Source organism: Dermacentor silvarum, chromosome 11, assembly GCF_013339745.2.
Source record: "Dermacentor silvarum isolate Dsil-2018 chromosome 11, BIME_Dsil_1.4, whole genome shotgun sequence".
In the NCBI taxonomy this organism is placed as follows: domain Eukaryota; kingdom Metazoa; phylum Arthropoda; class Arachnida; order Ixodida; family Ixodidae; genus Dermacentor; species Dermacentor silvarum.
The window spans coordinates 80,034,294-80,057,048 of NC_051164.1; the positions used below are offsets into that span (position 1 = coordinate 80,034,294).

General features: G+C 44.1%; 1 protein-coding gene across 14 annotated transcripts in view; it reads right to left on the reverse strand.

Moving 5' to 3' along the window:
* Positions 1-720: 720 nt before the first annotated feature.
* LOC119433045 (calcium homeostasis endoplasmic reticulum protein) overlaps positions 721-22,755 on the reverse strand; it is an 80,993-nt gene continuing 58,958 nt past the window's right edge. For 13 of the 14 annotated variants that reach the window (XM_049658888.1, XM_049658883.1, XM_049658892.1 and 10 more), the window contains exons 15-22: positions 20,682-20,732; positions 18,401-18,484; positions 15,645-15,805; positions 13,462-13,595; positions 12,563-12,781; positions 10,539-10,739; positions 8,007-8,086; positions 721-1,244 (exon numbers count right to left, since the gene is read on the reverse strand). In XM_049658888.1, coding sequence (XP_049514845.1) covers positions 1,051-1,244; positions 8,007-8,086; positions 10,539-10,739; positions 12,563-12,781; positions 13,462-13,595; positions 15,645-15,805; positions 18,401-18,484; positions 20,682-20,732 — 1,124 coding nt within the window. In that variant the 3' untranslated portion in view covers positions 721-1,050. The remainder of the gene's footprint in view (positions 1,245-8,006; positions 8,087-10,538; positions 10,740-12,562; positions 12,782-13,461; positions 13,596-15,644; positions 15,806-18,400; positions 18,485-20,681; positions 20,733-22,755) is intronic. The other variant, XM_049658893.1, reaches the window with a different exon arrangement.

Consider the following 22,755-nt stretch of genomic DNA (forward strand, 5'->3'; position numbering starts at 1 on the left):
ATGCCTCTCAGATGTAAAATGTCTTCATGCTTGCAGATGTTGCTAAAAAGGCCATTTAAAAAAAAATTTGCAGGACACTTAAGCTTCGCCTTTAAGAGTGGAACGCGATAGCATTCAAAGATCTCTGACTGCTTCTCACACTTCCCGGCAACTGTAATGTTTACCGGGAAACGCTGGCGGCGAACGCTATGCATGAAAGCGAGCTTTCTGGCAGAAACACGGCCTGTTGTGTGGGCCGATCCCAGAGGTAGTGCACAGCCGCGCCAAGAAAATGACATCATTTTCAGGTTTCTGTTATTGTTTAGCACTTTTAATATTTAAGTGCGCGAAGATTTAACTTATAAGGCATGCACCGTAGGTGTTTTGTTTCATGACATTTGTTAGTGGGCTGTCATTCTCAAAATTTTGAGGAATAACATTGTCAAGAATGTAAAGCAAGGAATGAGCAACTTTAGTGATAGAATGGTGTTGCAATATAACCCGCACATGCCGCATGTCATAACAAGGCGTGGCACATGCATGTACCTAAATATATGTAATAATTTTCGCTCATGGGATGCCAACGTGGGCCCCAATGACAATGACGGACGCAGACACGAAATTTTCTGCGACATGGGGCCCTTAGCACTATCGTGTTAATAATTACATGTGTTAGCACACTGCACAGCACGGTTTGTCATGTTCTTTTAAGTTGAATTGCAAAACAGCAACTCCAAAATATTTGCCCAGAAATATCATTTAATTAATGCCAGCTTTGCTTTGTACAGAGTTTCAACACAGTTCATTTCATTTGCCTTGGCCACGATCCACTTCAAGTCACATGAGCAATGACAGTCCAGTCCCACCTTGCATTCAGGTCAGGAAATGGACATAAAAAATTAAAAAGACGAAGCACATGAAACAACTGGTGAGGAAGTGGGGATGGGGTTTTTCCTCTAGATGGGACACCAACAAATGGACACACACAAAGTCTGAAACTTGTCTGGCAAGTAGAAAGAAGTGACGAATGTGAGTTTGCACAATGGTTGCAGGTCGAGGTATGCAACATCTTCACTTGACATCTTCTGTCCGCGCTTTCATCCTGTTGATGAATGCCTGGCCTTTGCTCTTGCGGAAATTCTCGTACGGGTCGTGCAGGTTGATCCCAACGCCTTTGTAGAGGTCTTGCCGGTCTCGGATGTCACCCGGATGGATTGGGTCTTGAATGCCCTGCTCGGCTGCGCCGAGACCAGCACCTCCCCACCCTGAAAATTACCAGCGAGTCAGTACGAGCCAGTCAGCCATTTGCATCAGACAATTGTTAAAATACATCGCTACCAGCAATGAAATTTCGATAACATTGATAGATTAATACGTGTAAAGCTTCCCTTGTGCTCAAAAGACTAGTGGTTTCTCCAATTTCTTTAAATTATGCACGTATTAGGTTAGGTTAGGTTAGGCTTGCTTAGACCGTGACTGACAATATACTATAAAACTGGTCTTCATGAATAAGTCCTGGTATTCTTCACATTAAATTTAAGAAACATTCGTTGATTAGTATTTACAGAATTTTTTATTTTTTTTTTGTGCATGAAAGGTGATTCACTTAGTTTCTATAGGATGATGTTTTCTTAGGTTAGGTAAGACCATGATTAACAACATTTAACATTTGTCTCCGTCTATAAAGTGCTTGTCGGCCTTGGCAGTGCTTGACGTCATGGTGGCGAACAATCGTCTGGTGCCGTCGGGCATGTTCCAAAGTTGCTGGTGTGTGAATAGCTCCGTTCCTATGTTTCGACCGCCGCGCCGAGCCACACTGAGCCACGATGGCTACGCATCCCAGCATTGCTCGCGCAGAGCGGAGGTGCGCGAGCATCCACTGCCGCAGCTCTCTGTGCATTAAAAAGCATGGTGTCACGCGCGCTCAAGCAAACATGAACACATCTCACTTGATGACTGCAGAAACTTGCTGTCAAAACGCTATAGTGAGGAAGCACGGCAGCAGCAGCGAGTGAATTGACCTTTGTGCGGCTGCTCACATCAACGTGAACTAAGCCGCGAAAACACGTCGCATGGTGGACTGTACCGGTGTCGCAGATGGCTTTCAAAATACAGTGGCCCAGGTGGGTGCGCACGGCCGCCCGGAGTAGAACGCACCCTCCCAGCTCCCTACCGTCCCCCCGGAAACTCGCACATGAAAGAAGGCGCGCGTCCTTCCAGCTTAGCTTTTTTGCGTGAGATTGAGCCGTGATCGCCGGCTCACCCTCGCACGCTTTCACTTGCACATATAGTGTACAGCCTGCAGTGACGGTTTTATCACTCTTGGACTTTATACGGAACCTCACGGCGTCAGCAACGGCGACGGCAGAAATGCGCCTGGAGTATCCATATAATTGCTATCACAATAAAATTGTTATTTTGGTTATAGTGCGGCACCGCTTATAGTGCAGGCATTCGGGACTCCGGCGACTAATATTACTGTACATTGAATCTGAAGGGGATCACAAAAAAGTTTGATGTATAGGAAATTCGATATATAAAATAAAAAGTTTATACAGAAATTTTCAAGGGGATCTTGCAGCTGTTCCATATACACAATTTTTCATTATATGTTGGTTCGATATATCCGGGTTCGACTGTAATTCAAGGATACCTTATCTTTCGCAAGATTTTGTGTGACTAGCACTAGACGCATCGGTGTCTACCAGCGACGGCTCTCTTGGCAGAGTTCCAGGATGACTGTCGCCCCGTGAACGCATCCGGTACCACAACGGATCGCAGTATCTTCGAAAGTGATCGGCCGAGAATACGGCCAAAGTGTGTCAATGCACTGCTGCGCACACAAATGCTTGCCTTAGATCTGGTCAATCCGTATTTCGACCATTCTAATGCTGTCACTACAGATAGATGAAAGTACAGTCAATGCATGCACTGAATCTTCATCCCCTGGCAACACGACCAAAGTCGATTGAGTTGCGATAGCCAAATGATTGCGGGTTTTTTGCAACAGTCATTGTCTGGCGCTTCCCTCACGTGATCACCGCCCTTGTCGGTGCTGACATCGAGGGTGGAGTTGGTGCCACTTGAAACTGCTTGAAGAAGCCAGCCGGGATCGTGTCAATATTTAACTCGCAAATTAAAATTGCTGGACACGTGGAACTCGCCCGACAAACAGCAAATGCAGCCGATGCAGCCTTTCAACACTCAGCGGCTTGGCTTGGCTTGCCCTGCAGTTAGGGTGTGTTTAGCAACTACTGCATCAACTAGGCTTCGCTAGTTTCAGTTTCGAGGAGAAGGCAATTAAAACCAAAACAGCTATTTCTTGTTGGTTTTGTGGCCATACTGACACGCAGTCGTGCAGGTGAAGTCACACAATATCGAGCAGCCATGGTGTGGTGGTCGGAAGTGCGCAGATATAGGGTGTCTAGTGTGGCCAGTTGACATTTTACTTTTAGATTTTTTTAGAACCCACTTATAACGATCCCAGATATAACAATCTATCCGTTATAACGACGACATTTCAGTGCATTTACGATTTTCCGACCCTCCCTATGGAAACTGCTTCCAGATATAAGGAATGTTTTTATATCGCCGTACTGATACAACGAACGCTTCGAACCGGGTCGAGGTAAAAAAAAGGCACACGCGAACTGCCAAAGCACGAAAGCGCAACCAAACTGGGTGCACGGCAGCGCGCGCCCCGCTCTCGTCCAACTGTGACTGTAATACGGCCTTCGAGATGAGCGAGCGACTGCCTCGCGTGGACTTCGGAAGCCGCGAAGGTCACGAGTGGTCATGCGTTTTCAAGACGCGTCTTCAAGGCAGAGGCGCGTACAGCATAAACACGGGGCGTGCGCCGGTGCAGTATTGGATGCCACGATGGCGTCACTCTTGTTTTTGTGCAATTGTCCGTGCAGCACCATGTGCGCGTAACGCCTGTTTCAACGATTTAGCACGACCATCTAGGACTTTCCACTTTGGGAACCACGGCTGCTCAAGCATTCCTGACTACGTGGCCCGAGTCGGCAAGAACTTTGCACCACGCGCTGCCGCCATAGAATGTTCAAAAGGGTCGGTGATCTCCGCTGAACTGTGATCTCCTGATAACGGCGCAGTAATTATCAGGAGACCACAGTTCGGCGGCGCTTCGTTTACGCTTTGCCCATTGCTGATAACTGGTTCGTGGTGATGTCTTACCTTTCGAACACCGCATTTTTTTTTCCCGCGGAGCAACATAGATAACATAATTTTACGGCTCCTGTATGGCTGACGCACAGTCGTAATGCAGAGACTATGATGTCCGAGACCTTCGCACAATGGCGGCATGCCGCAGTAGTTACCGAAGTTTACGCTTCCGGCCAACTAGAACGCTTTGCTCTCTTGTGCAGCAGAGTCACAATGGGCCGTGTTCTGAAACGTTCCATTTGGGCGAAATTTCTTTTTTTGATTTCAGGCGTGCGCTGATTGGCTGGTTGAGCAAAACCGGAAAAGAAGTCGTGCCACCTAGTAGTTCCGGTGTACGTCACTTTGACGTCGCGGTGTCAATGGGTGCTCCCGACATGTATTGAATAAACAAACATGCCTGTGTCGTACTGCAGCCGATACATTCGAAAACAACACACCCAAGCCGCTCTACACTCGCACGGTGCACCATCTTGTGTGTTTTGCGAAGCGTTCTAGTGCGCGTGTTGGTAGTGCATGCTGACGTCACGGGTAAGCAGCCGGTTGACTTATTGAACGCGACTTTCGCCTAGGCTAAATATCGCTGAAGTGGAACGTTTCAGAATACAGCCCAATATATCACAAGCTCTCGAATAAAAAATGGCTGCTGAGCTTGCAGTTTTGAAAAGACAGGTGATCGGAACCGGGTGCAGTTTTGAAACAGCTACACGGTGCCGCATTTCAATGTTTGGATGGACGTTTCTAATAACGGAAGTTTGCAGCTATGTGTGGGAACACACAGGGAACAAGAATGACACGGAAAACCTGTTTTGCGGACCAAAGTGCTGCCGAATTGTAACTGCTGATGCCAGCTTCAGTGCTGTTAATGTTTTAGCATCTATAAGGGCAAGTCCATATGTAACGTCTACTGATATAAAGACCACTTTTCGCAGAACTATCACGGGTTCTACTGTAGACAATACAATTGATATTTTCTTGTAATTATTCAATAAAGTCACAATGTAGTACACGGGAAACTTGCGGGAACAATGACGTATCAAAAAGGATTCTAATACATAGGTGTGTGTGAGCCTTTTTTGAGCCACTTTAACGATGTTATACCCGGAAAAACGGACGAACGAGGAACGTCTCAGTGGGGTTCTACTGTACTGAATACCAATGAGGTGCTCAGTTTAATAGTGGACTAGTGTTTTATGGCTATCTTTTATTGCATAGAAAGCCTTGCTTTCCAGTTTTCTTCCACAATACAGAAGGGCTTTTCCATCTTTATGGCAGGTGGGCTATCTTAATGCCAATCTGCGTGACAGACGAAAGCGAGGACAGCGCATCACGTGACTCAATAACCGCTTTGTGCGCTATCGTTGGGGTAGTAAAAACGACAGTAAAGAGCAGGCACCTTTTCAATGTCAGGTTCAGCGTCATTTGCCACCTGTCAAAAATCGGAAGGGCCACAGCTAATTCCCCCCCACTCCTCATCCATCTGCCGTCCGTGCAAATGTATGCAGCCGGGGCATTCAGCGTACTAGTCGCATGGCACTTTCACGTCTGCCATGTCAATCGAAAGCTATGTTTAGTGATGGATACAAAAAGCTACAAAAAGAGACTGATGTACGTCTATGAATGGCGTCGAAACAAGAGGTCGCTGTACGGTGTTTTGCAAGGATAGCGACCGTGAATAACTTTGTTCCCATCCTGTACACTTGCTTTTGTTTATGATGCAGTTTGTCGGCTTTTTGAGTGTCATGTGACTGCTGCAAATAGATCTGCGTCAATTCAGCGTCAAGTTCATCTCTGCGTTTCCAACATGTCTTCCGGTAGCTAAACAGCCCGATATGTGTACATGTTTTCGCACTTTACAAATTATGTGCTGCTTTTGTTGCTATTCACTGTCTGCATTGCATTATTGTTTCGATCGCTCCTGCTGACCTGAACGAACCTTGTACTGACAAAGGCAGCCCTGGCCAACACGGTGCCGCTCTACGAATTGCGTCATTCGGGCACTGTGTTCGGGTGTTGTGTGAGCGCGCGACTGTGTCAATCAGGACTTGTCCACGCATACTCGGTGCTCCTTTTGCATTGAAAACAACAAAGTGAGGCGCCCCCTTATGCAGCATCAAGCATGAAGGCTTGCATGCGACACGCGGCACTGCGCAGGTCTCTACACCAAATCTGCCTAATACAATCGCCGACCGATAATACTGGATTCGCCCAAAAATAAGCGAGTTTAATCCTCAAGTGGCCAAAAAAGATGTGCCATATTCTTGGACCATCACTTCCGAGGATACCTTCAATTTTGCGTGACTAGCACAAGGCGCATCGGCGCCTATGAGCGACAGCATTCTTGGCACAGTGCAAAGCACGCAATCTTATCACAGTGTGGAAACGCAGCCGATTGTCAATGCGTCCGATGCTAGTCAAGCGCACGAAAATGAAACTATCTTCGAAAGTGATCGTCCAAGTATACGGCCCAAGCATGTCAACACATAGCTATCCGTGGCCGCGATTTTCTAGCAATGCCTTTTATGCTATTTCTTTTCACATTTTTCGCGCTAGCGGTCAGAGCGACTCTCTGCACACGTTATCAGCCGGCCATGAACGTTGGGTGATAAAAAGGGCATAGAATCAAGTGGAACACGTCGCTACTACATCGCGGCCTGTATCTCAACTATTGTCATGCTGTCATTACAGATAGACGAAAGTACAGTAAATGCATGCACCGAATCTTCATTGGCGACTATTAGATTGATTAGGTTTTGCCTGTTTCGTTTTCAAGGAAGCGCCTGTGACATGGCCATTAACCATGCCGGTAATGTATCAAGACGAAAACTATAACTTTTTCCGAATTATCGGAATTATCGGGAAGTCCGAATTATCGCACAGCATGCTGTTAGGTGTCCGAAATTTCGGTCGTCCTTATTCATTAGGTCTATGGGCAGTGCCACGGAGCTGTCTGAATAATCAAGCATGTCTAAATTATCGGTGTCCAAATTACAAGTCCGCTACTGTATTAGAAAAAATTAAATAGAAGATATTCGATTCACAAATCGAATTATTCGATCCTATTCGATGATATTCGAGTATTCGCACACCCCTAGCAAATACTAGTGTTGTGCAATCTCAAACCTGTACGAGTACCAGCAATTGCTTTAGAATGTATGGCGGCACACGTATAAATAGCGAAACCATTCGACTATGAGGTCAGATTAAATGATCGACGATCGTGCTTGCCACTATACACTTTACTATTGCTCTGCTTTTTGGATTTGCCGAATAAAAGTCAGGTTCTTCATTCCACTCTTTCTGGTTGTGCTGTTTCTTCATCACTACACCGTGAGGACATAAAATATAAATAGGCACTTGGTGCCGCAGCTAAACGTCGCCTGCCCCCCCCCCCCCCCCATGGCCTTTCGCGCGTCGGAAGGCGCGTTTGCTCTACATATATGGTGATTGTAAAGGAGGAAAGAGACGCCTACTTCTGCAGCCCTTAACCGAGCACGGCGCAGAACGCACGTTTGTTATCCGCCGTGCGTTCACTCCCCGTGAAAGCGCGCGCCCCTCGCGCCCTTTCACTCGCACATACAGCGTTCGGCGCGCGGTGACGATTTCATCTCCATTGACGTCATACGGAACCTCACGGCGACGGCGACGGCAGAAATCTGCTTTTGAGTGTCCATATAATTGCTATCGCAATAAAACAAACTAGCCTACACTTTCACATTATCAAACAGTGTTTTAATACAACAGACTGCACTGTGCTCATTTCAAGTAGGATAACTTCACAGACATAACTATTCAGTAGATATTAGGTATTAAGTAGTATGACACTCTGCGACGTGCCTCCTTACCCATTTTACGGAGAAGTTGATGACCCTTGTTGGACTCATCCAACCTTGAATCCCTGGGGTCGCCGCCATACGAAGAACCACTGGGAATAGACACAGCGTCATCTCTAGGCACTACGCAATGCTATCACTCCATTGTTTTGCTTCCTGTATGCACAGCAGAAAACCTACAATTTTAGTCGAAAAACCACCTGCCCTTTCAAAAGACCTTTCACTCCTATTATAAATGTAAACTAAACATGATGGCTATGAACCAATTTCTTTAGATGCTAAATTAATCAGTGCTCTCCACCAATAGCAAAATCGTCTTCTCAGCAGTGGTTTTCTAAACCAGACATATTCTGTAAACATTTTTTTATCAGTCACACTCAATGTCTTGAAAATTTTTGCATGGTTTTCAAACAAAATGCAGCAAGCTTAAAGGTGAACTGAAAAGAAATTTCCCTTTGGCTAAATTGGTAATAAATTAGTATGTATATACTATTGAATATACAGTAGACTTTAAGGGTGTGCAATACAGTAGACGTATGTCGTGTGTGCAAATGGCAATGTTTGAGACTGAATCAAATATGAATCGACTAGTGCAAGTGAATGGAATCAAATATTTTTCAAATAAGATTCGAATACTGAGCAGACATTTTCACAATTGATGTAGAACGGTATTCACATCCTAGTATTCATAAGCTTAGCAATTTTCTCTCATTACATTGCGCATTATCAAATGTGACATGTTGTTTATCAAAATGCACGAATGGAGTATTACGAACAATTAAGCAGTTGGTTTGCATATACAGGACGTTTCTGAAACTGCAAATGATCCCTGCAACTTGGCATGTTGCACTACGTAACCTGTTGCACTACGTAAGTTCTCTAGTTTCATGCGTATGTTATGCCCGCAAGGATGAGAATTGTACTTTTTCTCCAACCTTATGTTTTATTACGCGCAGTTGACATTTTCAAATATTCGAAAACTATTTGAAAAATATTCGTATTTACAAATAGTGACTATTCGATTCGTTATTTGAAAGTTCTGAATATTCGCACACCCCTAGTAGACTTCCGTTAATTTGACTGCGATTAATTTAATCCTGGCCAAAGGTACCGGCCAGCATCCATTCATTTCAATTGCCCCAAACTTGTGTTATTTCTATCTTAATATTGGCCCTCGCTGGATAGTTCGAACTTGACCAGTCAGCACGCATGCACCTGACCCCTGTGGCCAACCCAATAGAAACCCCTCTAGTGGAAGCATCTGTCTCGGCTGGGCTTAAGGGACTGTGCATGCGTTGAACACACATCATCTTTCGTCGAAAATGCCTATTTTCGGGCTGCCCTGGAAAGATGTTCAAGCCATAACCATTGCTCACAATGTCTGTATACGGTATTACCCAATTACAATGTGCATATTTCTTAAAAATAAAACTGGGCTGTAAATTGCCTTCCCAGTGCAATTGGACAAGAAACCAAACCGCCTTCACGATAATAATACGTTTTACCACGTCACACTAATGTATGGCGGCGAAGTTAATTTTATAAACCATGCAGCGAAGCTGACCTAGGAAACCGGCCGCTAATGTGGAACAAATATTTTACCCTTGCCCATTTTTCTTGCTAGAGTATCGGGTGTGCATTACATTTCTACTTTTTTTTAAATGCTTTAATGTTATTTCCATGTTAGTAGTCTACTTTGGACACACTGAAAGTGGACGCGCATTTGATTTGGGGGCGTGCTAGGATCGGGCAATTACTGCCCGATTGCTAAACAAAGTAGAAAGCTGACGCGCACCCGATTTTGTTTAGCAAGAAAAATGATTTGCACAATGGCAATCAGTTTCCTAAAATCAGTCGCCGCAATACAGCCGTGTTATGCGGCAAAGAATACAAACATCACGAAAGCGGTTTTGGTTTCATATCCAATTTCACAGCGCAGGCAATTTTCGGCCCGATTTTCCTGGGGAAAAAAAAAAAAAAGCGTGCATTAGAATCATGTAAATACTGTAATCGGACATTGTGAACAACCGTTACTGCTTGAAAATCTGCCTAGGGCAGGCCGAAAATAGGCGTTTTCAACGGGAGATTAGTTGTAGTCACTGCCCCCTAAGCTCTGCTTAGACATGCTGCCAGTAAATGCTGTCACTATTGGGGTCACCATAGGAGTCAGGTGCATGCATGCTGACTGGTAAAATTCCAATTATCCGGCAAACGCCAATATTAGAATCGAAATAATGAAAGTGTGGGCCCATAGCGGTGCCGGCTGAAACCTTCAGTTGGGATCGAATTCACCGGAGTCAAATTAACAAAAGTCTGCTGTATTATTATAAAAAAATGTCTACTTTTGCTAGCCTTTTGTGATGTGTCCACTTGTATTTCAAAGATAAATGTTTACACAGAGGCTGCTCTACATACATACTATCTGAAACTAGGCTTTTTATGTGGCCCAAAATTTTGTTGCAGTTGGCCTCTAAAGAGGTCATCTGCAACATATGTATCGCATTTCTGTTGAACAAGCTGAAGCACGCATAATTAAAGACTTACAAGAAGGAAGGAGGCGTCGGACTGCGTTCCGGAGAACGCCGCCTTGAGGGAGACTGTGAATGTGACCGCGATCTCGATCGGGAGTGCGACCTCGAAAGCGACCTTGACCGTCTGCTACGCCGAGGTGGGGACTTGGACTCCGACCGGCTGCGACTCCGCTTCTTTCTTCTGGGCTCCTCATCGTGCTTTGCACTTGGGGGGCTGCAACATTGTAACGTCAAACACGCAGGCATCAGAGCGAAGCTGTAGCCATCATAAACATACTAAGGCACACACCGTACCTTAGTTTAGTTTAAAGATGTGGTGCCTACAATTAATTCTGTCAATTAATTCTGTCAATTGACAACTTATGTACTATTGACCAAAAAAGTTTAGGGACCAAGGGTTGTGACAAAAAGCTGAGTATCATTGCAGCCTCAAAACACAGCCTGGTATTCCCATTTCCAGCCTATACTAGTATATGAGAACAACATTGTAATGTAAAGTTTTACTGGCTACCTTTAAAGGCTGCTCAGATATTTAGCGTTTTCTGAGGTCCCATGGTCCGTAAACTTTATTTGGTCGATAGTACTTTCACCACATTTCTTGCACCTTCACAGCCATTAAAAGCATACTGCAGTAGAACAGGTTAGGAATTTTCAATTATTCAGCAAGTTTTGTTAAGTTCACAAAATGTGGACTCCATGCATGAACTCTCTGCCGGAATGTCAGATATGAGAGCACAAACTAATACAAGTCCAGGAAACTTGGAAAGCAGCCATTCAGCCACTTGGAAAATAGGCCTGATGTCAGAAACATTGTCAGAAACAACGAAAGAAGTGAACACGCTAAATCATGATGACATGACGTACAGGCGCCAAGAGAAAACACCCAGACGTCTAGCTTCCAACTCCTTTCACAAAACACTTTGCATGTATCACTCAAATTTGGGGCTAAAGTTGAACCAGAAGTGTTTCAAGATGTACCCTATTTGCTATATACTAACACACATTTTCTCTCTGGAAGAAGTTACTTAACTATGTATGTAAAGTACGTCAGAATCAAGTACAAAACCAAAATTGCAATAGGTGGCACCCAAATCCAACCCCCAAATCTTGAAGCTTTGACATGTACTCTGGAGGTCGGAAAGTTCTGGGAGTGCTGAAAGCTTGTCACCATTAGACAACACCTATAGCTTGTGTCCAAATCACACATTCAGCAACCTCAGAGTAATAAAAACTGGGGTGGTGCTCTCGGGCAATCACTGTTGGAGATACTTTCACTCTCGTGAGATTTCACTAGACTAGCACTGATGTGGCGGCATCTACGGGTGACAGAGTTCCTGACACTGTGCTACGACAGTGTGCATGGCATTGTGCCAGAAATGCTGTCGCCAGCAGACGTCGACGCATCCGCCACTAATCTTGCAAAATCTTGCAAAAGTGAAAGTCTCTCCGAAAGTGGTTGCCAAAGAATACCACCCCTGGTCTCAGAGGCCGTGCTTTTTCATACTGCAAGCGCTAGAACTTCGTCGGGGCCGCTGAAAATTGCTGACATCCAATCCAATCCAAACCGTCACTGCAGCCGCAGAGGCTGCGAGCTTGCAACATTGTTTGTGCCCGCTCAGTAAGTTCATTAGGCTTCATGCACATTCTGCAAATTTTGTGTTTTAGTTTGCACAGACTGTGTTTGTTTACTACGAAAATCTGGTGAGAGAACAATCAAGGGTACCGTATTTTGCAGTTTTTAAAGTATGAAATCAGGGAAGCATGTTACAATCGAAGGCGCATCAAGAATTGAGTACAGTATTTATCCAAGTCTAATGAGCCCCCGAATCTAACATGCACCCAGTTTTCGCAGGTTTAAAGTAAGAAAATAAAAATGCACCTGAATGTAACGTGCCCCCTATTTATAAACGCACCCGAACCAAGTAAATAGGGTATACACTCTTCACAATACAAAAGAAATCAAGTCGCACAGCCATGGCACAGAAACGGCACGGCGTAACTTCGAATATCCTGCACAGTGCAAGGAAAGCGGCTCACCTCTTGCTCTCACGGTACTTGCGCCGGTTGGGGTCCTCCCTGAGTTGCATCTGGTCCTCACCTTCCTTGGCCTTGGCCCTCCGGTCTGACTGCTGCTCCTCCCGGTCACTACGGCCTCTATCATTCCCTTCCCCTTCCTCGTCAGAGGAGGGCCTCTTGCGCACGTGCTGGCTCTTGGCCTTGAAGAACTCGTACAGGCCTAGCTGCTCCCACCCCTCACTGAGATAGAGATGACGTGCGTGCTTGAGGAGAGGCCAACAGACAATTGACTATGATGCCGCATTTCGCTCTATAGATGACGTTTTTTGCGGAAACTTGCTGTTACGTGCAGAAAAGTGCCGGGAACAAAAATGGACGTACTGAACATCATATTTTTGGAAATGGTGTCGAATCGTAACTGCCGACACCAGCTACAGTATTCTTAACTTTTGTGCGTTTTGAATGCGAGTCCACATACAATGAACTGTTATAACGACCACTTTTAGCAGAACTATTGAGTTCGTTATAAGCGGGTTTGGCACGTTTCCACACGGCGACGGGCATAGAGATTAATGCTTGCTGTAAACACATGCACACAGACACGGCGCTGCTATATGTGTACTCCTTCTTGTCTCGTCCCACGTTGTAGTGTGGTCTTCATCTGATCATGAACCAACTAGCTCGACAATCAAATCATGAAGAAGTTATCCTCGGTGTATTCTACACATTTTCATGAAATATAAGCATTTACTTCAGCTATTTTTATACCTCGTTCTTAAAGGGTTAAGGAAATAAAGGAAAGAGAAGGAAGGTGGTAGATAAAACATTGCTCTTCTGGCAGGAATTGGAATTGAAGCTGCCAGTTTCTCTTTAATCCTCTGCCCAAAAAAAGCGTGGAACCTCCAAAGTGTTGGACTAACCTGTTACGCGGCCGCTCATGGGATGGCGGACTGTAGAACATCTCGACAGCTTGCATCAGGGCCTCGCTGGGGGGCGCCGGCGGAGGCAGGCGCAGGTCCTTGGGGTCTAGTGGCCTGTAGTCGCTGTCCTCCAGCTGCATGCACACATTGAGAGAACAAGGCAAGGACGTGAAGCATAACATTGCTTTGTTGAATAAATGAAAAATTACACTGACACATCTGGATTTTTTAATATATGAAATATTACACTGACACATCTGGACTTGCAGCCTAAGTGGCCCATCTATAACTTCATTTCATTGCCATGTTTATGAAGACTATAAGGAAGTCACGAGTATAAGGCGAGGGTGCTTTGTTAGAGGACCCAAGAAAAAGAACTTACGTATGCACGCTAATATAAGGCAATATAGAGTAACCGACGAATTATTGTGACTTGGCAGGGATTGCTCGAAATACCAAATAATCGGCAGTCCTCTCCCTCCCCATTCCTAGGTGAAAACAAAACTGGATTGGTGAAAACATTCCCTTAAAGTGTGGCTTTAGGGCTGCGTGCACAGCCCATGAAGCCACACCATAAGGTGAAATTCGTGCTGCCATGAAACAAGACCTCAAGGCGAATTTCGCATATAACCTGCACCCTTCCTTTACTGTTAATTTTTCAAATTCTTGGTGCAGGTTGTCCGAGCAAAAATATGGTACTGCCCTGCCTGCCAAGGTTAGTTATAATTTGCGCTGCTGTCTAACATCTGCATCAGTGGAAATGTAGTGCTGGTGCAGCCATACTGAAACTGTAACTGAATCTATTGGCCTCACATATAAGGCGGGGGCGACTTTGAGGCTAGGGATTCTGGGAGAAAACCAGGATTCTGGGAGAAAACTGGGATTCTGGGAAAAAAATATGGTACTTAGCAGGCAGTGCTGTAGAAGCTACGCAAGTGGTGCACTCACTCTGTGTGTTTCACAGTGCAGTCGCTTTTGGTCTGTGATGACTTCTACGGGGTAACTAATTTATGCACAAGAACGACAGCTGGTGGACGTAAGCTTACATCAAATGACACACTATTTATGCCCCTCTGTGCACCAGTATGTGAAATACCTTGCTTTGGTCACGAACACAAAGCGGTACGCAGAGGATGTTGTGTTAAATCATGTCACAGAAACGCGCCACTATGCTCGTTTGGTGGTAAGTTGAGGTGTGCAACGACTTCCACATAAAGAGTTCTCCACACGGTGTGAATTGCATAATGCATGCCTACATTTGCTTTTCAGTGTGACACGCTACTTTTCGGTTGCAAATGCAAACAATGAAAGAAGTTGTTTGAGCCATTGCAGCATTGCCTGCCATGTATGAAATGAAGTACAGTCCCACAAAATGTAGATTATAGGTCAGCCACAAGAATACAAAATGTCAGAATTGAACGTGAAACAAAATACAGTCGAACCCGGATATATCGAACCAACATATAACGAATTATTGTGTATAACGAACAGCAGTAAAATCCCCTTGAAGATATTTGTACAAAATTTTTATTTTATACATACATCGAATTACCTATATATCACACTTTTTTGTGATCCCCTTCAGATTCAATATATTCAGGTTCGACTGTAGCAGTTTTCAAGACTTACACATGGCTTTATCTAAGGGAGTGCAAACATTTCAAATTCTAAGTACGAATTGAGTACTCCTGTTTCAATTTGAAGCATTTCATACAAGAATTTATTTGAATATCTAATTGTAGCTGAACTTACGGGATTACTACAATTAATGTAGCTTGCCCTGCCATGGAAGAGAATTCTCATATGTAAATCGGTGACCACTTCAAACACTATAATGACGTTTCAATTTATGCTCATTTTCAAGCTGCCCAGTTAAGCAAGCTTTCAATGGCAATGAGTGCACTCAAAGAAGTGTCTATTTCCCTCCTCACACTTCCTCTTTTTTATGTTTAGAAGTGTTTTACCACTTCTAAGCATAGGACACATTTTCAGCCAATCAATCTGTATTTGATTCAATATCCCAAGGCTGTATTTCGCCATGTTGGTATTCACTCGATCGAAAATTTTCAACTACTCAAACACCCCTAGTTTTATCCAATAATCTTCTACAACAGTGCTAAGTCATAACAATCAGTACTCGCAAATGTGACAGCCACACAGGTTCACAGTATAAAGTCCCATACCTTGACCAGGGGCACAATGAGTCCCGCGGGCAGCTCGTAGTACGGCATGGTGGGCACCAGGCACTCCAGGGCCTCCGGCGGGATCTCCGGTGGCAGGTACCCTTGAGAGTTCATGGGTACAAACCCAGGGGGAGGTTGGCGCGTGTCAGGCAGACCAGGCCCTGCGGGCAAGTCTAAGTGCCTTCGCCGTCCACAACACCCGTGTCCATCCCCCAACGGAATGGGAAGGGGGAGTCGTACGACAACCCCGTCCCATATCACGGCAGGGGGGGTTTAGGACAGAGAGGGTGTGCTGCCTGAGGAGGGCTTACGGTGCGGCAGTGGGCGAAAGTAGTAGTAGTCATCCAGTACGTAGCAGATTCCACGCGTATAGGGAGCATTCGAGCGGGAAAGAGATCCACCTCAATGGTGGGCGCACCGTGTAACAGATCAAGGGCTGCAGTTCCTCCCCCTGGAGAAGGGCGACTGTTTAACGGGGTCCCCATAAATAGGAGAGAGATTGGCTGTCAAGCCTTCGGCAGTACAGTGCGGCCTACTGTTAAAGGAAACACATGAGTGCAGACCGCGTGTGAATTTTTTTCCTCTGTCTTTTGTAGACCACTTGGCTTTGCAGCAGATGACCTTTGATTCATCACACTGAGACCTTTCTACATACCTGTGCTGCACATTAGCATAACTTAAGCCAGTTCCCTTTAACAGTGGACCTCACTGTACATACCTGCAATGGCAGCTGCAGATATGACCTCCATGCTTGTGGAGGGTGTAAGGATTATGAGACTGACACGCTGTCTCCTGCACTACCAAGGTGAACAGGGTGGTGCGAGGAAGGTCTGCCAGAAATTACATAAAAAATGATTCCTTCCTATAAGCCCCCTTAGTGAGCCTCTAGTTTGAATACTTTAAGAAGGGGTATTCACATGGGGGAGGGTGTCAATCTACCACCCACTTAACTCTGTTATAAACCCTTTAGCCCAAGAGGTGCACTCTTTTACCTGAGCTGGCTTGCATACCAAAGGAATGGCAAAGGCATGACACCAACAGATCTTTGCAAGTGTGGAGGTAGGGCATAGCATCAGTGATTACTATCAGGTGCAACAGGAAGTGGTCTAGAAGTCACAGTCAACTGCTGTGGTAATCTTACTGAAAGCTCTTTTCTTTCTTGGTCTTCTCATTCATTGCAAAGCAAAGATCTCAACTCTAGCAGACTTGATGCCTTGTTGTAGCGTTTTGTAGATTTAGTGGCCAAGTGCCTGCTCCTAAGCTCACATACACGATGCCTGCAGTTGAAAGATGTTACACTGGCTAACACTCAGAAGGCTAGGTTTCGTGCGTGCATATGAATACCCAAGGTAGTGGACAGAACACCAGCGGCCACCGGAGCTCAATTGGCAGAGCTCTACATGCACAGTGTGGAGGTCCACCGGCAGCAAGCTGTCTCTTCCTCCCCTACCGCTTCCCTCTTCATTTACCAAGAACATTAAGCTTATTGCAAATTTGATATGCATTTATAATTAATTCTATCCATCAAAAAGAAAAAAAAATTTATTTCCCCTATGCTTTTCCTCAGCTTTATTCTTTGTTCGGTTCGTATGGATGTTACAAAAAACAAGCACCTTGATCCTTCCAATTCTTCTTGCTCGTTCTTTGGTGAACGTCACTTACGTTTCATTTTGTTTAATCTGCGTTTGTATCAACCCATTTTTCGAATGTTTGATTTGTGCTACTTTTGCTTGCGAGATGCCTCCCTCACTCACTGCTCAGTTTGGAGCTGTTAAGATCAATTAAACTTGCCAAAGATGACCAGTGGTGCCCTCCCGGACTGAATTCCCTCTTGCTACTTCCAGACTCTGACATTACACAATGACAAGCACGACCTTAGCGAGCTTCCAGTTTGTGTTAGACAACACTGTCCTAATTGAAAGGCACAGGACAAGCGTGAGGATGAATATTTTCCACATTCTCCCAGCCAAGGGCTGCATGATGCCAGTGCAGGCAACTGTCGCAGCAGTGACATTATGACATTATGACAACACAACTCCCCCATGTGAAATAACATCCCGAAAAATGAAACCTTGCATTGCCAAGAGCCATTCGATTTACTTTACTTTATATACTTATACGATTACTTTGTGCATAAAATTATTTCACATACATATTTAGAAGGCTGGCTTAATTCTGCTTTATGATACATGTCGAAATTGCGAAACTGAAGCGGAGCAGTATTGAAGTCATGTGTGCTTAGCAGACATAAGACTACCACCATTTTCTAGATATCTGTCCTCAAAATCTGTTAACTGGAGTGCCAGTGTATTTCGTAGCACACTTTAGTGACAGATATATTGAAAGTGGTGCTAGTCTTGGAATTTCTGTTAAGTTGACGTGACTTCACTACTGCTCGCTTGCGATTTTGTTTGCAATGTGTTGCCTTATGACAACAGTCAAAAGGTTAATCAGTAAATTTAGGTAAATTATCAATCTATCATTGAAAGTTTTCTTGCTGTAATTTCACAATTGCACACGTGACCTAACGACAACAAATTAAAAGTTTTTTAGCACATATGCAATTTGTCTAATTACTGAATTTTTCCTTGCTGCTAATGTTTCCCTAGCCACATAGCCTAGCAGTGAACATGGCAAGCATCTAGATATAGCATATGTACTAAATAAAATGTGTTCTGCATTATAAAAAATACACAGAACACATAAAACACACACACAGAGACATGCAAATGTAAGAACTGCATCCATCTCAGTACCAGCATTTGGATGGCCGCCGTCACCGCGAGGCGGCATAGTCTCAGAGTCGATGTAGAAGTTGCCATAGTCCTGGGATCTTGCATCTTTTGTGAGAGAACCACAGGCACAAGTATGAGGACATGAAAATGACAATAGGCCAGGATGCACTCCTGAAGTTACAAGGCCGAAAAAAAAAAAAAAGTTATCGCCTATGACAGATAGCACTTTTCCGCTTTTACAGGAGAATTTCTGAAAGAGATGGAAATTACCTGCATAAGGAACTGCAATATTCACGTAGCTAATTAAAAATATTCACTAAAAAAATTTAGATCACATGTGACAATTGCAAAACTGAAATCGAGCAGCAGTGAAGTCATGTCTGCTTGGTATAAATCCAAAGACTAGCGCCGCTTTTGAGATATTCATCCTTAAAATGTGTTAACAAATACATTGGCGTTCCAGTTAACTGTTTCCCAAAAGCTCCCTTCTAACAGTTCACGACTTTCTTAAATGAAACACCCTTATACATAGTTGCAGATTTTGATGATGTTCTTGAAAGTGGTACTAGTATTTAAATTTCTGCGAAGCAGGCATGACTTCACTGCTGCCCAACTTACATTTTGCAATTGCAACATGTGCTCTGAGTAATTAAAAGGTTAGTCAGTCAATATTTTAAATTAGCTATCTGAAGATTACAATTTCTCGTGCAGGAAATTTCTACCCTTTACTGAAACTCGTCTTAAGAGTCAGAAAAGCTTCAAAAGCAATTTTTAAAAACTGTTCGAACTAAACAAAAATATACGACATAATGTAGCCATAAAGGTAAGGAAATAAAATGGTTACGTTTAGCAAAACACCATGCAAACAAGTACCTGCAAAATGTGATGCCTCTGAGCAATTTGATCATTGCAGTTGTTACTCTCTTAGTCGTTTATTCCTGTTCATCTGAGGCATGAGCTGAAAAGGTTGAGCCCCAACTAAACTCGTATTGGCAACTACCACAGCACTGTGAAGCAGCACTTTGCTTCCAATGTACATGAACTTAGTAATTAGCTATAACCCTCTGCTTACCAAGTATGTGGGGCCATTAACCTGTTGATTAGCTGTAACACTTTGCTTCCTATGTAGATGGGGTCATTAGCGTGCTGACTAGCTGTAACCCTTTGCTTTCAAGTTATATAACTTTTTTACCTTGCTGATTAGCTGCAACCTTTTGCTTACCAAGTATGCTGGGTCATTGACCTACTGATTAACTGTAACACTGCCTCCTATGTATATGTAGTCATTAACTGATTAGTTGTGTCACTTCAGTTCCTATGTACATGGGGTGCTTAACTTACTGATTCGCTGCAACACTTTGGTTCCAAGTATGAGAGGCAAAATAAGCTCTTGCACAATAATTATTGCAATACATTACCATGCAAAAGAAGGCTGAGCAAGAAGTAATGTTTTGATGTTATAAGTAATGCAACAGAAGTGCAGAAGCTGCATAAGAATATGAATGACATCTTTCAAGAAGGCAATATATAAAAGCCTCATCATAACTTTAAGTGTAATAATATTCTTTAAGAAAGGACACGTTCCTTTCCTGAAGTGCACTTTAGATATGCTGCAACAAGCTAGGCCCTTATTTTCAGGCGATGGTTCCTCTAATTATGTTTTATTTTGTTTGTGCTGTGCCCAACCACAAACAAAACAAAACAAACAAAAAGAGGCACCATCGCCTCAATATAAAGGCCTCGCTTGCACAACTTAAAGTGAACAAGAGACGGAGACAAACAAAGAAGATTGGATACTCCAGAGTCTTTACATTAATTTCTATTTTCTTGCCCACATTGGTCTACTGATATTGCTTACCGTATTTATTCGATTATAAGGCAGTCACGATTTTAAGGTGACGGTCCAGTTCGGGGACTCATGAAAAAAAAAAAGAAAACTTAGGTATGCACAGTAACGGATTATTCAAACTCGGCAGAGATTGCCTGAAATACTGAATTACTAACACCGATAGAACGCGAAATGGCGACCATGAAATAGCGGGGGGGCTTCACCACGCGAAGTGTGAGTAGTTATCTGCAAATTTTGCCTGTAGGTGTGGCTTCACGGCATAGCGGCACATGCTGCCAAAAAGCCACACTGTAAGAAGAAATTTGCAATGCCACGAAGCCACACTTAAAGGCAAAATTCGCGTATAAGGCAAGGGGTGACTATGAGACTAAGGATTCTGGGAAAAAAAAACTCGCCTTATATTCAAATAAATATGGTACTTTACAAGAAATTAAAAAGACTGGGTCCACTTACTCATGTCGTAGTCATCGTAGTAAGGCATATCATTGTTCATGTGATCATAGCCTGCAAGATTTCAAGTGGGAGTCAGGTGGTTCACATTCTTGAATAAAAAGCATTTTCAGTTATTGAAGTACCACGCATGCATTTAAGACATCTAGCTCGCACTAGAAGCAAGGGTGCATTTCAGAGGAGACCTTGCTTCTAAAACAATCTTTAATGCACATCATCCTTCGTATCATTCCAGGCACTTTGCAGAAGGAAGGTAGGTAGATTCCTGTCTCACATTTCACACCTCGCAGTAAAACTTATTAATTTGGATTTCACAGGACCGGAAAAAATTTCCGAATTAAGCGAACATCGAATTATCGAGGACATCAAGAGAACAATAAGTAAATGCTTACTACATCAGCAGGTTTTTATTTAATGAATGAATCAGCAAATCCTGCTTTCACTTTGCACAAAAGCAGTGCGGAAGCTGCAATTCTGGTCGTCTCGTGAATGAGTAGCACTCGCAGCAGCGAAGACCTCGTGACATCCTTCGCAGCGCGGCCTTTTTGATACCGCGCACACATACTGATTATTTTTTCACCAGTGAGCTGGCGAGCAACAGCATCACAATGTAGCCAGCAGGTGTGATGCCAGCATGCGGGCCGCGGTAGAATCGCTCTACAACCTCGACAGCTTCCGCAGTGTTTGACATTGCAAGCACATTGCACTGAGCCAAAACAAAACTACTGTTTGCCGCAGCCACTGCGGATGAAACCATGGTCGCTATCGACAAAATCATGGATGGCGAATACGCAGTTCTGAAGGCACATGACAGCGACAGCAAACCCAAGAATGAAGGCTATAAAGGCACAAATAAGTCCTCAGTGTTCGTTCCCGTCATTCCCACACAGTTTATGCTGATGACTATGGCGATGCCGACAGCACTGCTTCCCTTCAGTTGGACGCTATTGCCGCGCTTGCTCTTTTGCGGTGCACATTTGCGCCACTATGCACTCGCCACACTCCCAGGGTTGTCCAAGTTAACCAGTGTGCGGCGATACACATCCGCATTAAGAAAAGTTTGATGCCATTAAATAACTCATGAGCCTGCAGTAGTCCAATGCTCTGATCATTAGGCTAAGATCGCATGCATACTTCTCTTGCGCCAAAGCCAACTAGCTGTTTTCGTCGTGACATCTTGCACTTTGAGACGCCCGTGTTAGACTGCACCCCGTTTTCGGGATCAGCCCACATTCCCCCAGCACGTTTCTCGTAGCAGCTAACATTATATTAACATTCTATTTAACATTATACTAACATTAGTAACATTCTATTCCTTAAGAACATACAGGCTATATCAGAAATAAAAAAAAGCAATTTCTATGATTGAATATACATGTAAAATCAAAGCAAGCATATGTGTAGCCTCCAAGGGGCCAGCGAGAGGACTCCTCTCGATTTTGACAGCCCGTCGGATATCTGCCATGCCAATATGTGGCACGTGAACCACTTCAAATTATAAGCAAGCTTCGCATCATTGTTAAAATACGACCACGTGATCATTGTGATCATGTGAAATCAACTTGTTGGCATGCAGGCTACAGGCCAGTAAAGCCAAAAGCCACGGTCCAATATGCGCATGTGTGCCCTGAATGTGCCATTTCGGGTTTCTCACTGGGTATTTGACATTTTTGCTACCAGACTGCATATATCGAGCGGCGAGGAAAAAAACTTACGGTTCACTGTAACTAATATTGACTGGGGTCGTGAATTTTTCATTTCGTTATAGCAGTAGAATACTCATCGAAATAAAGCATGGCCAGCCAAATTTTAGATTTACTTTGTCATAACGGACAATTCATTATGTCCATGTTCATTGTATCAATGTTCCACTGTACAGTCCATTTCACACAAGCAGGCAGCACGAAAGGCTAGAGACTTCTCTCTGTTTGCATTCACCACCAAAAAATAATGCACCACATATGAAAACCGAACATATGAAACATATGAACATATGAACATATGAAACCGAACAAGCAGAGCGGCTTGTTACCGTAACAAGCAACCACAGTGCCGTGTGAGCTCACGACCAAAGCAT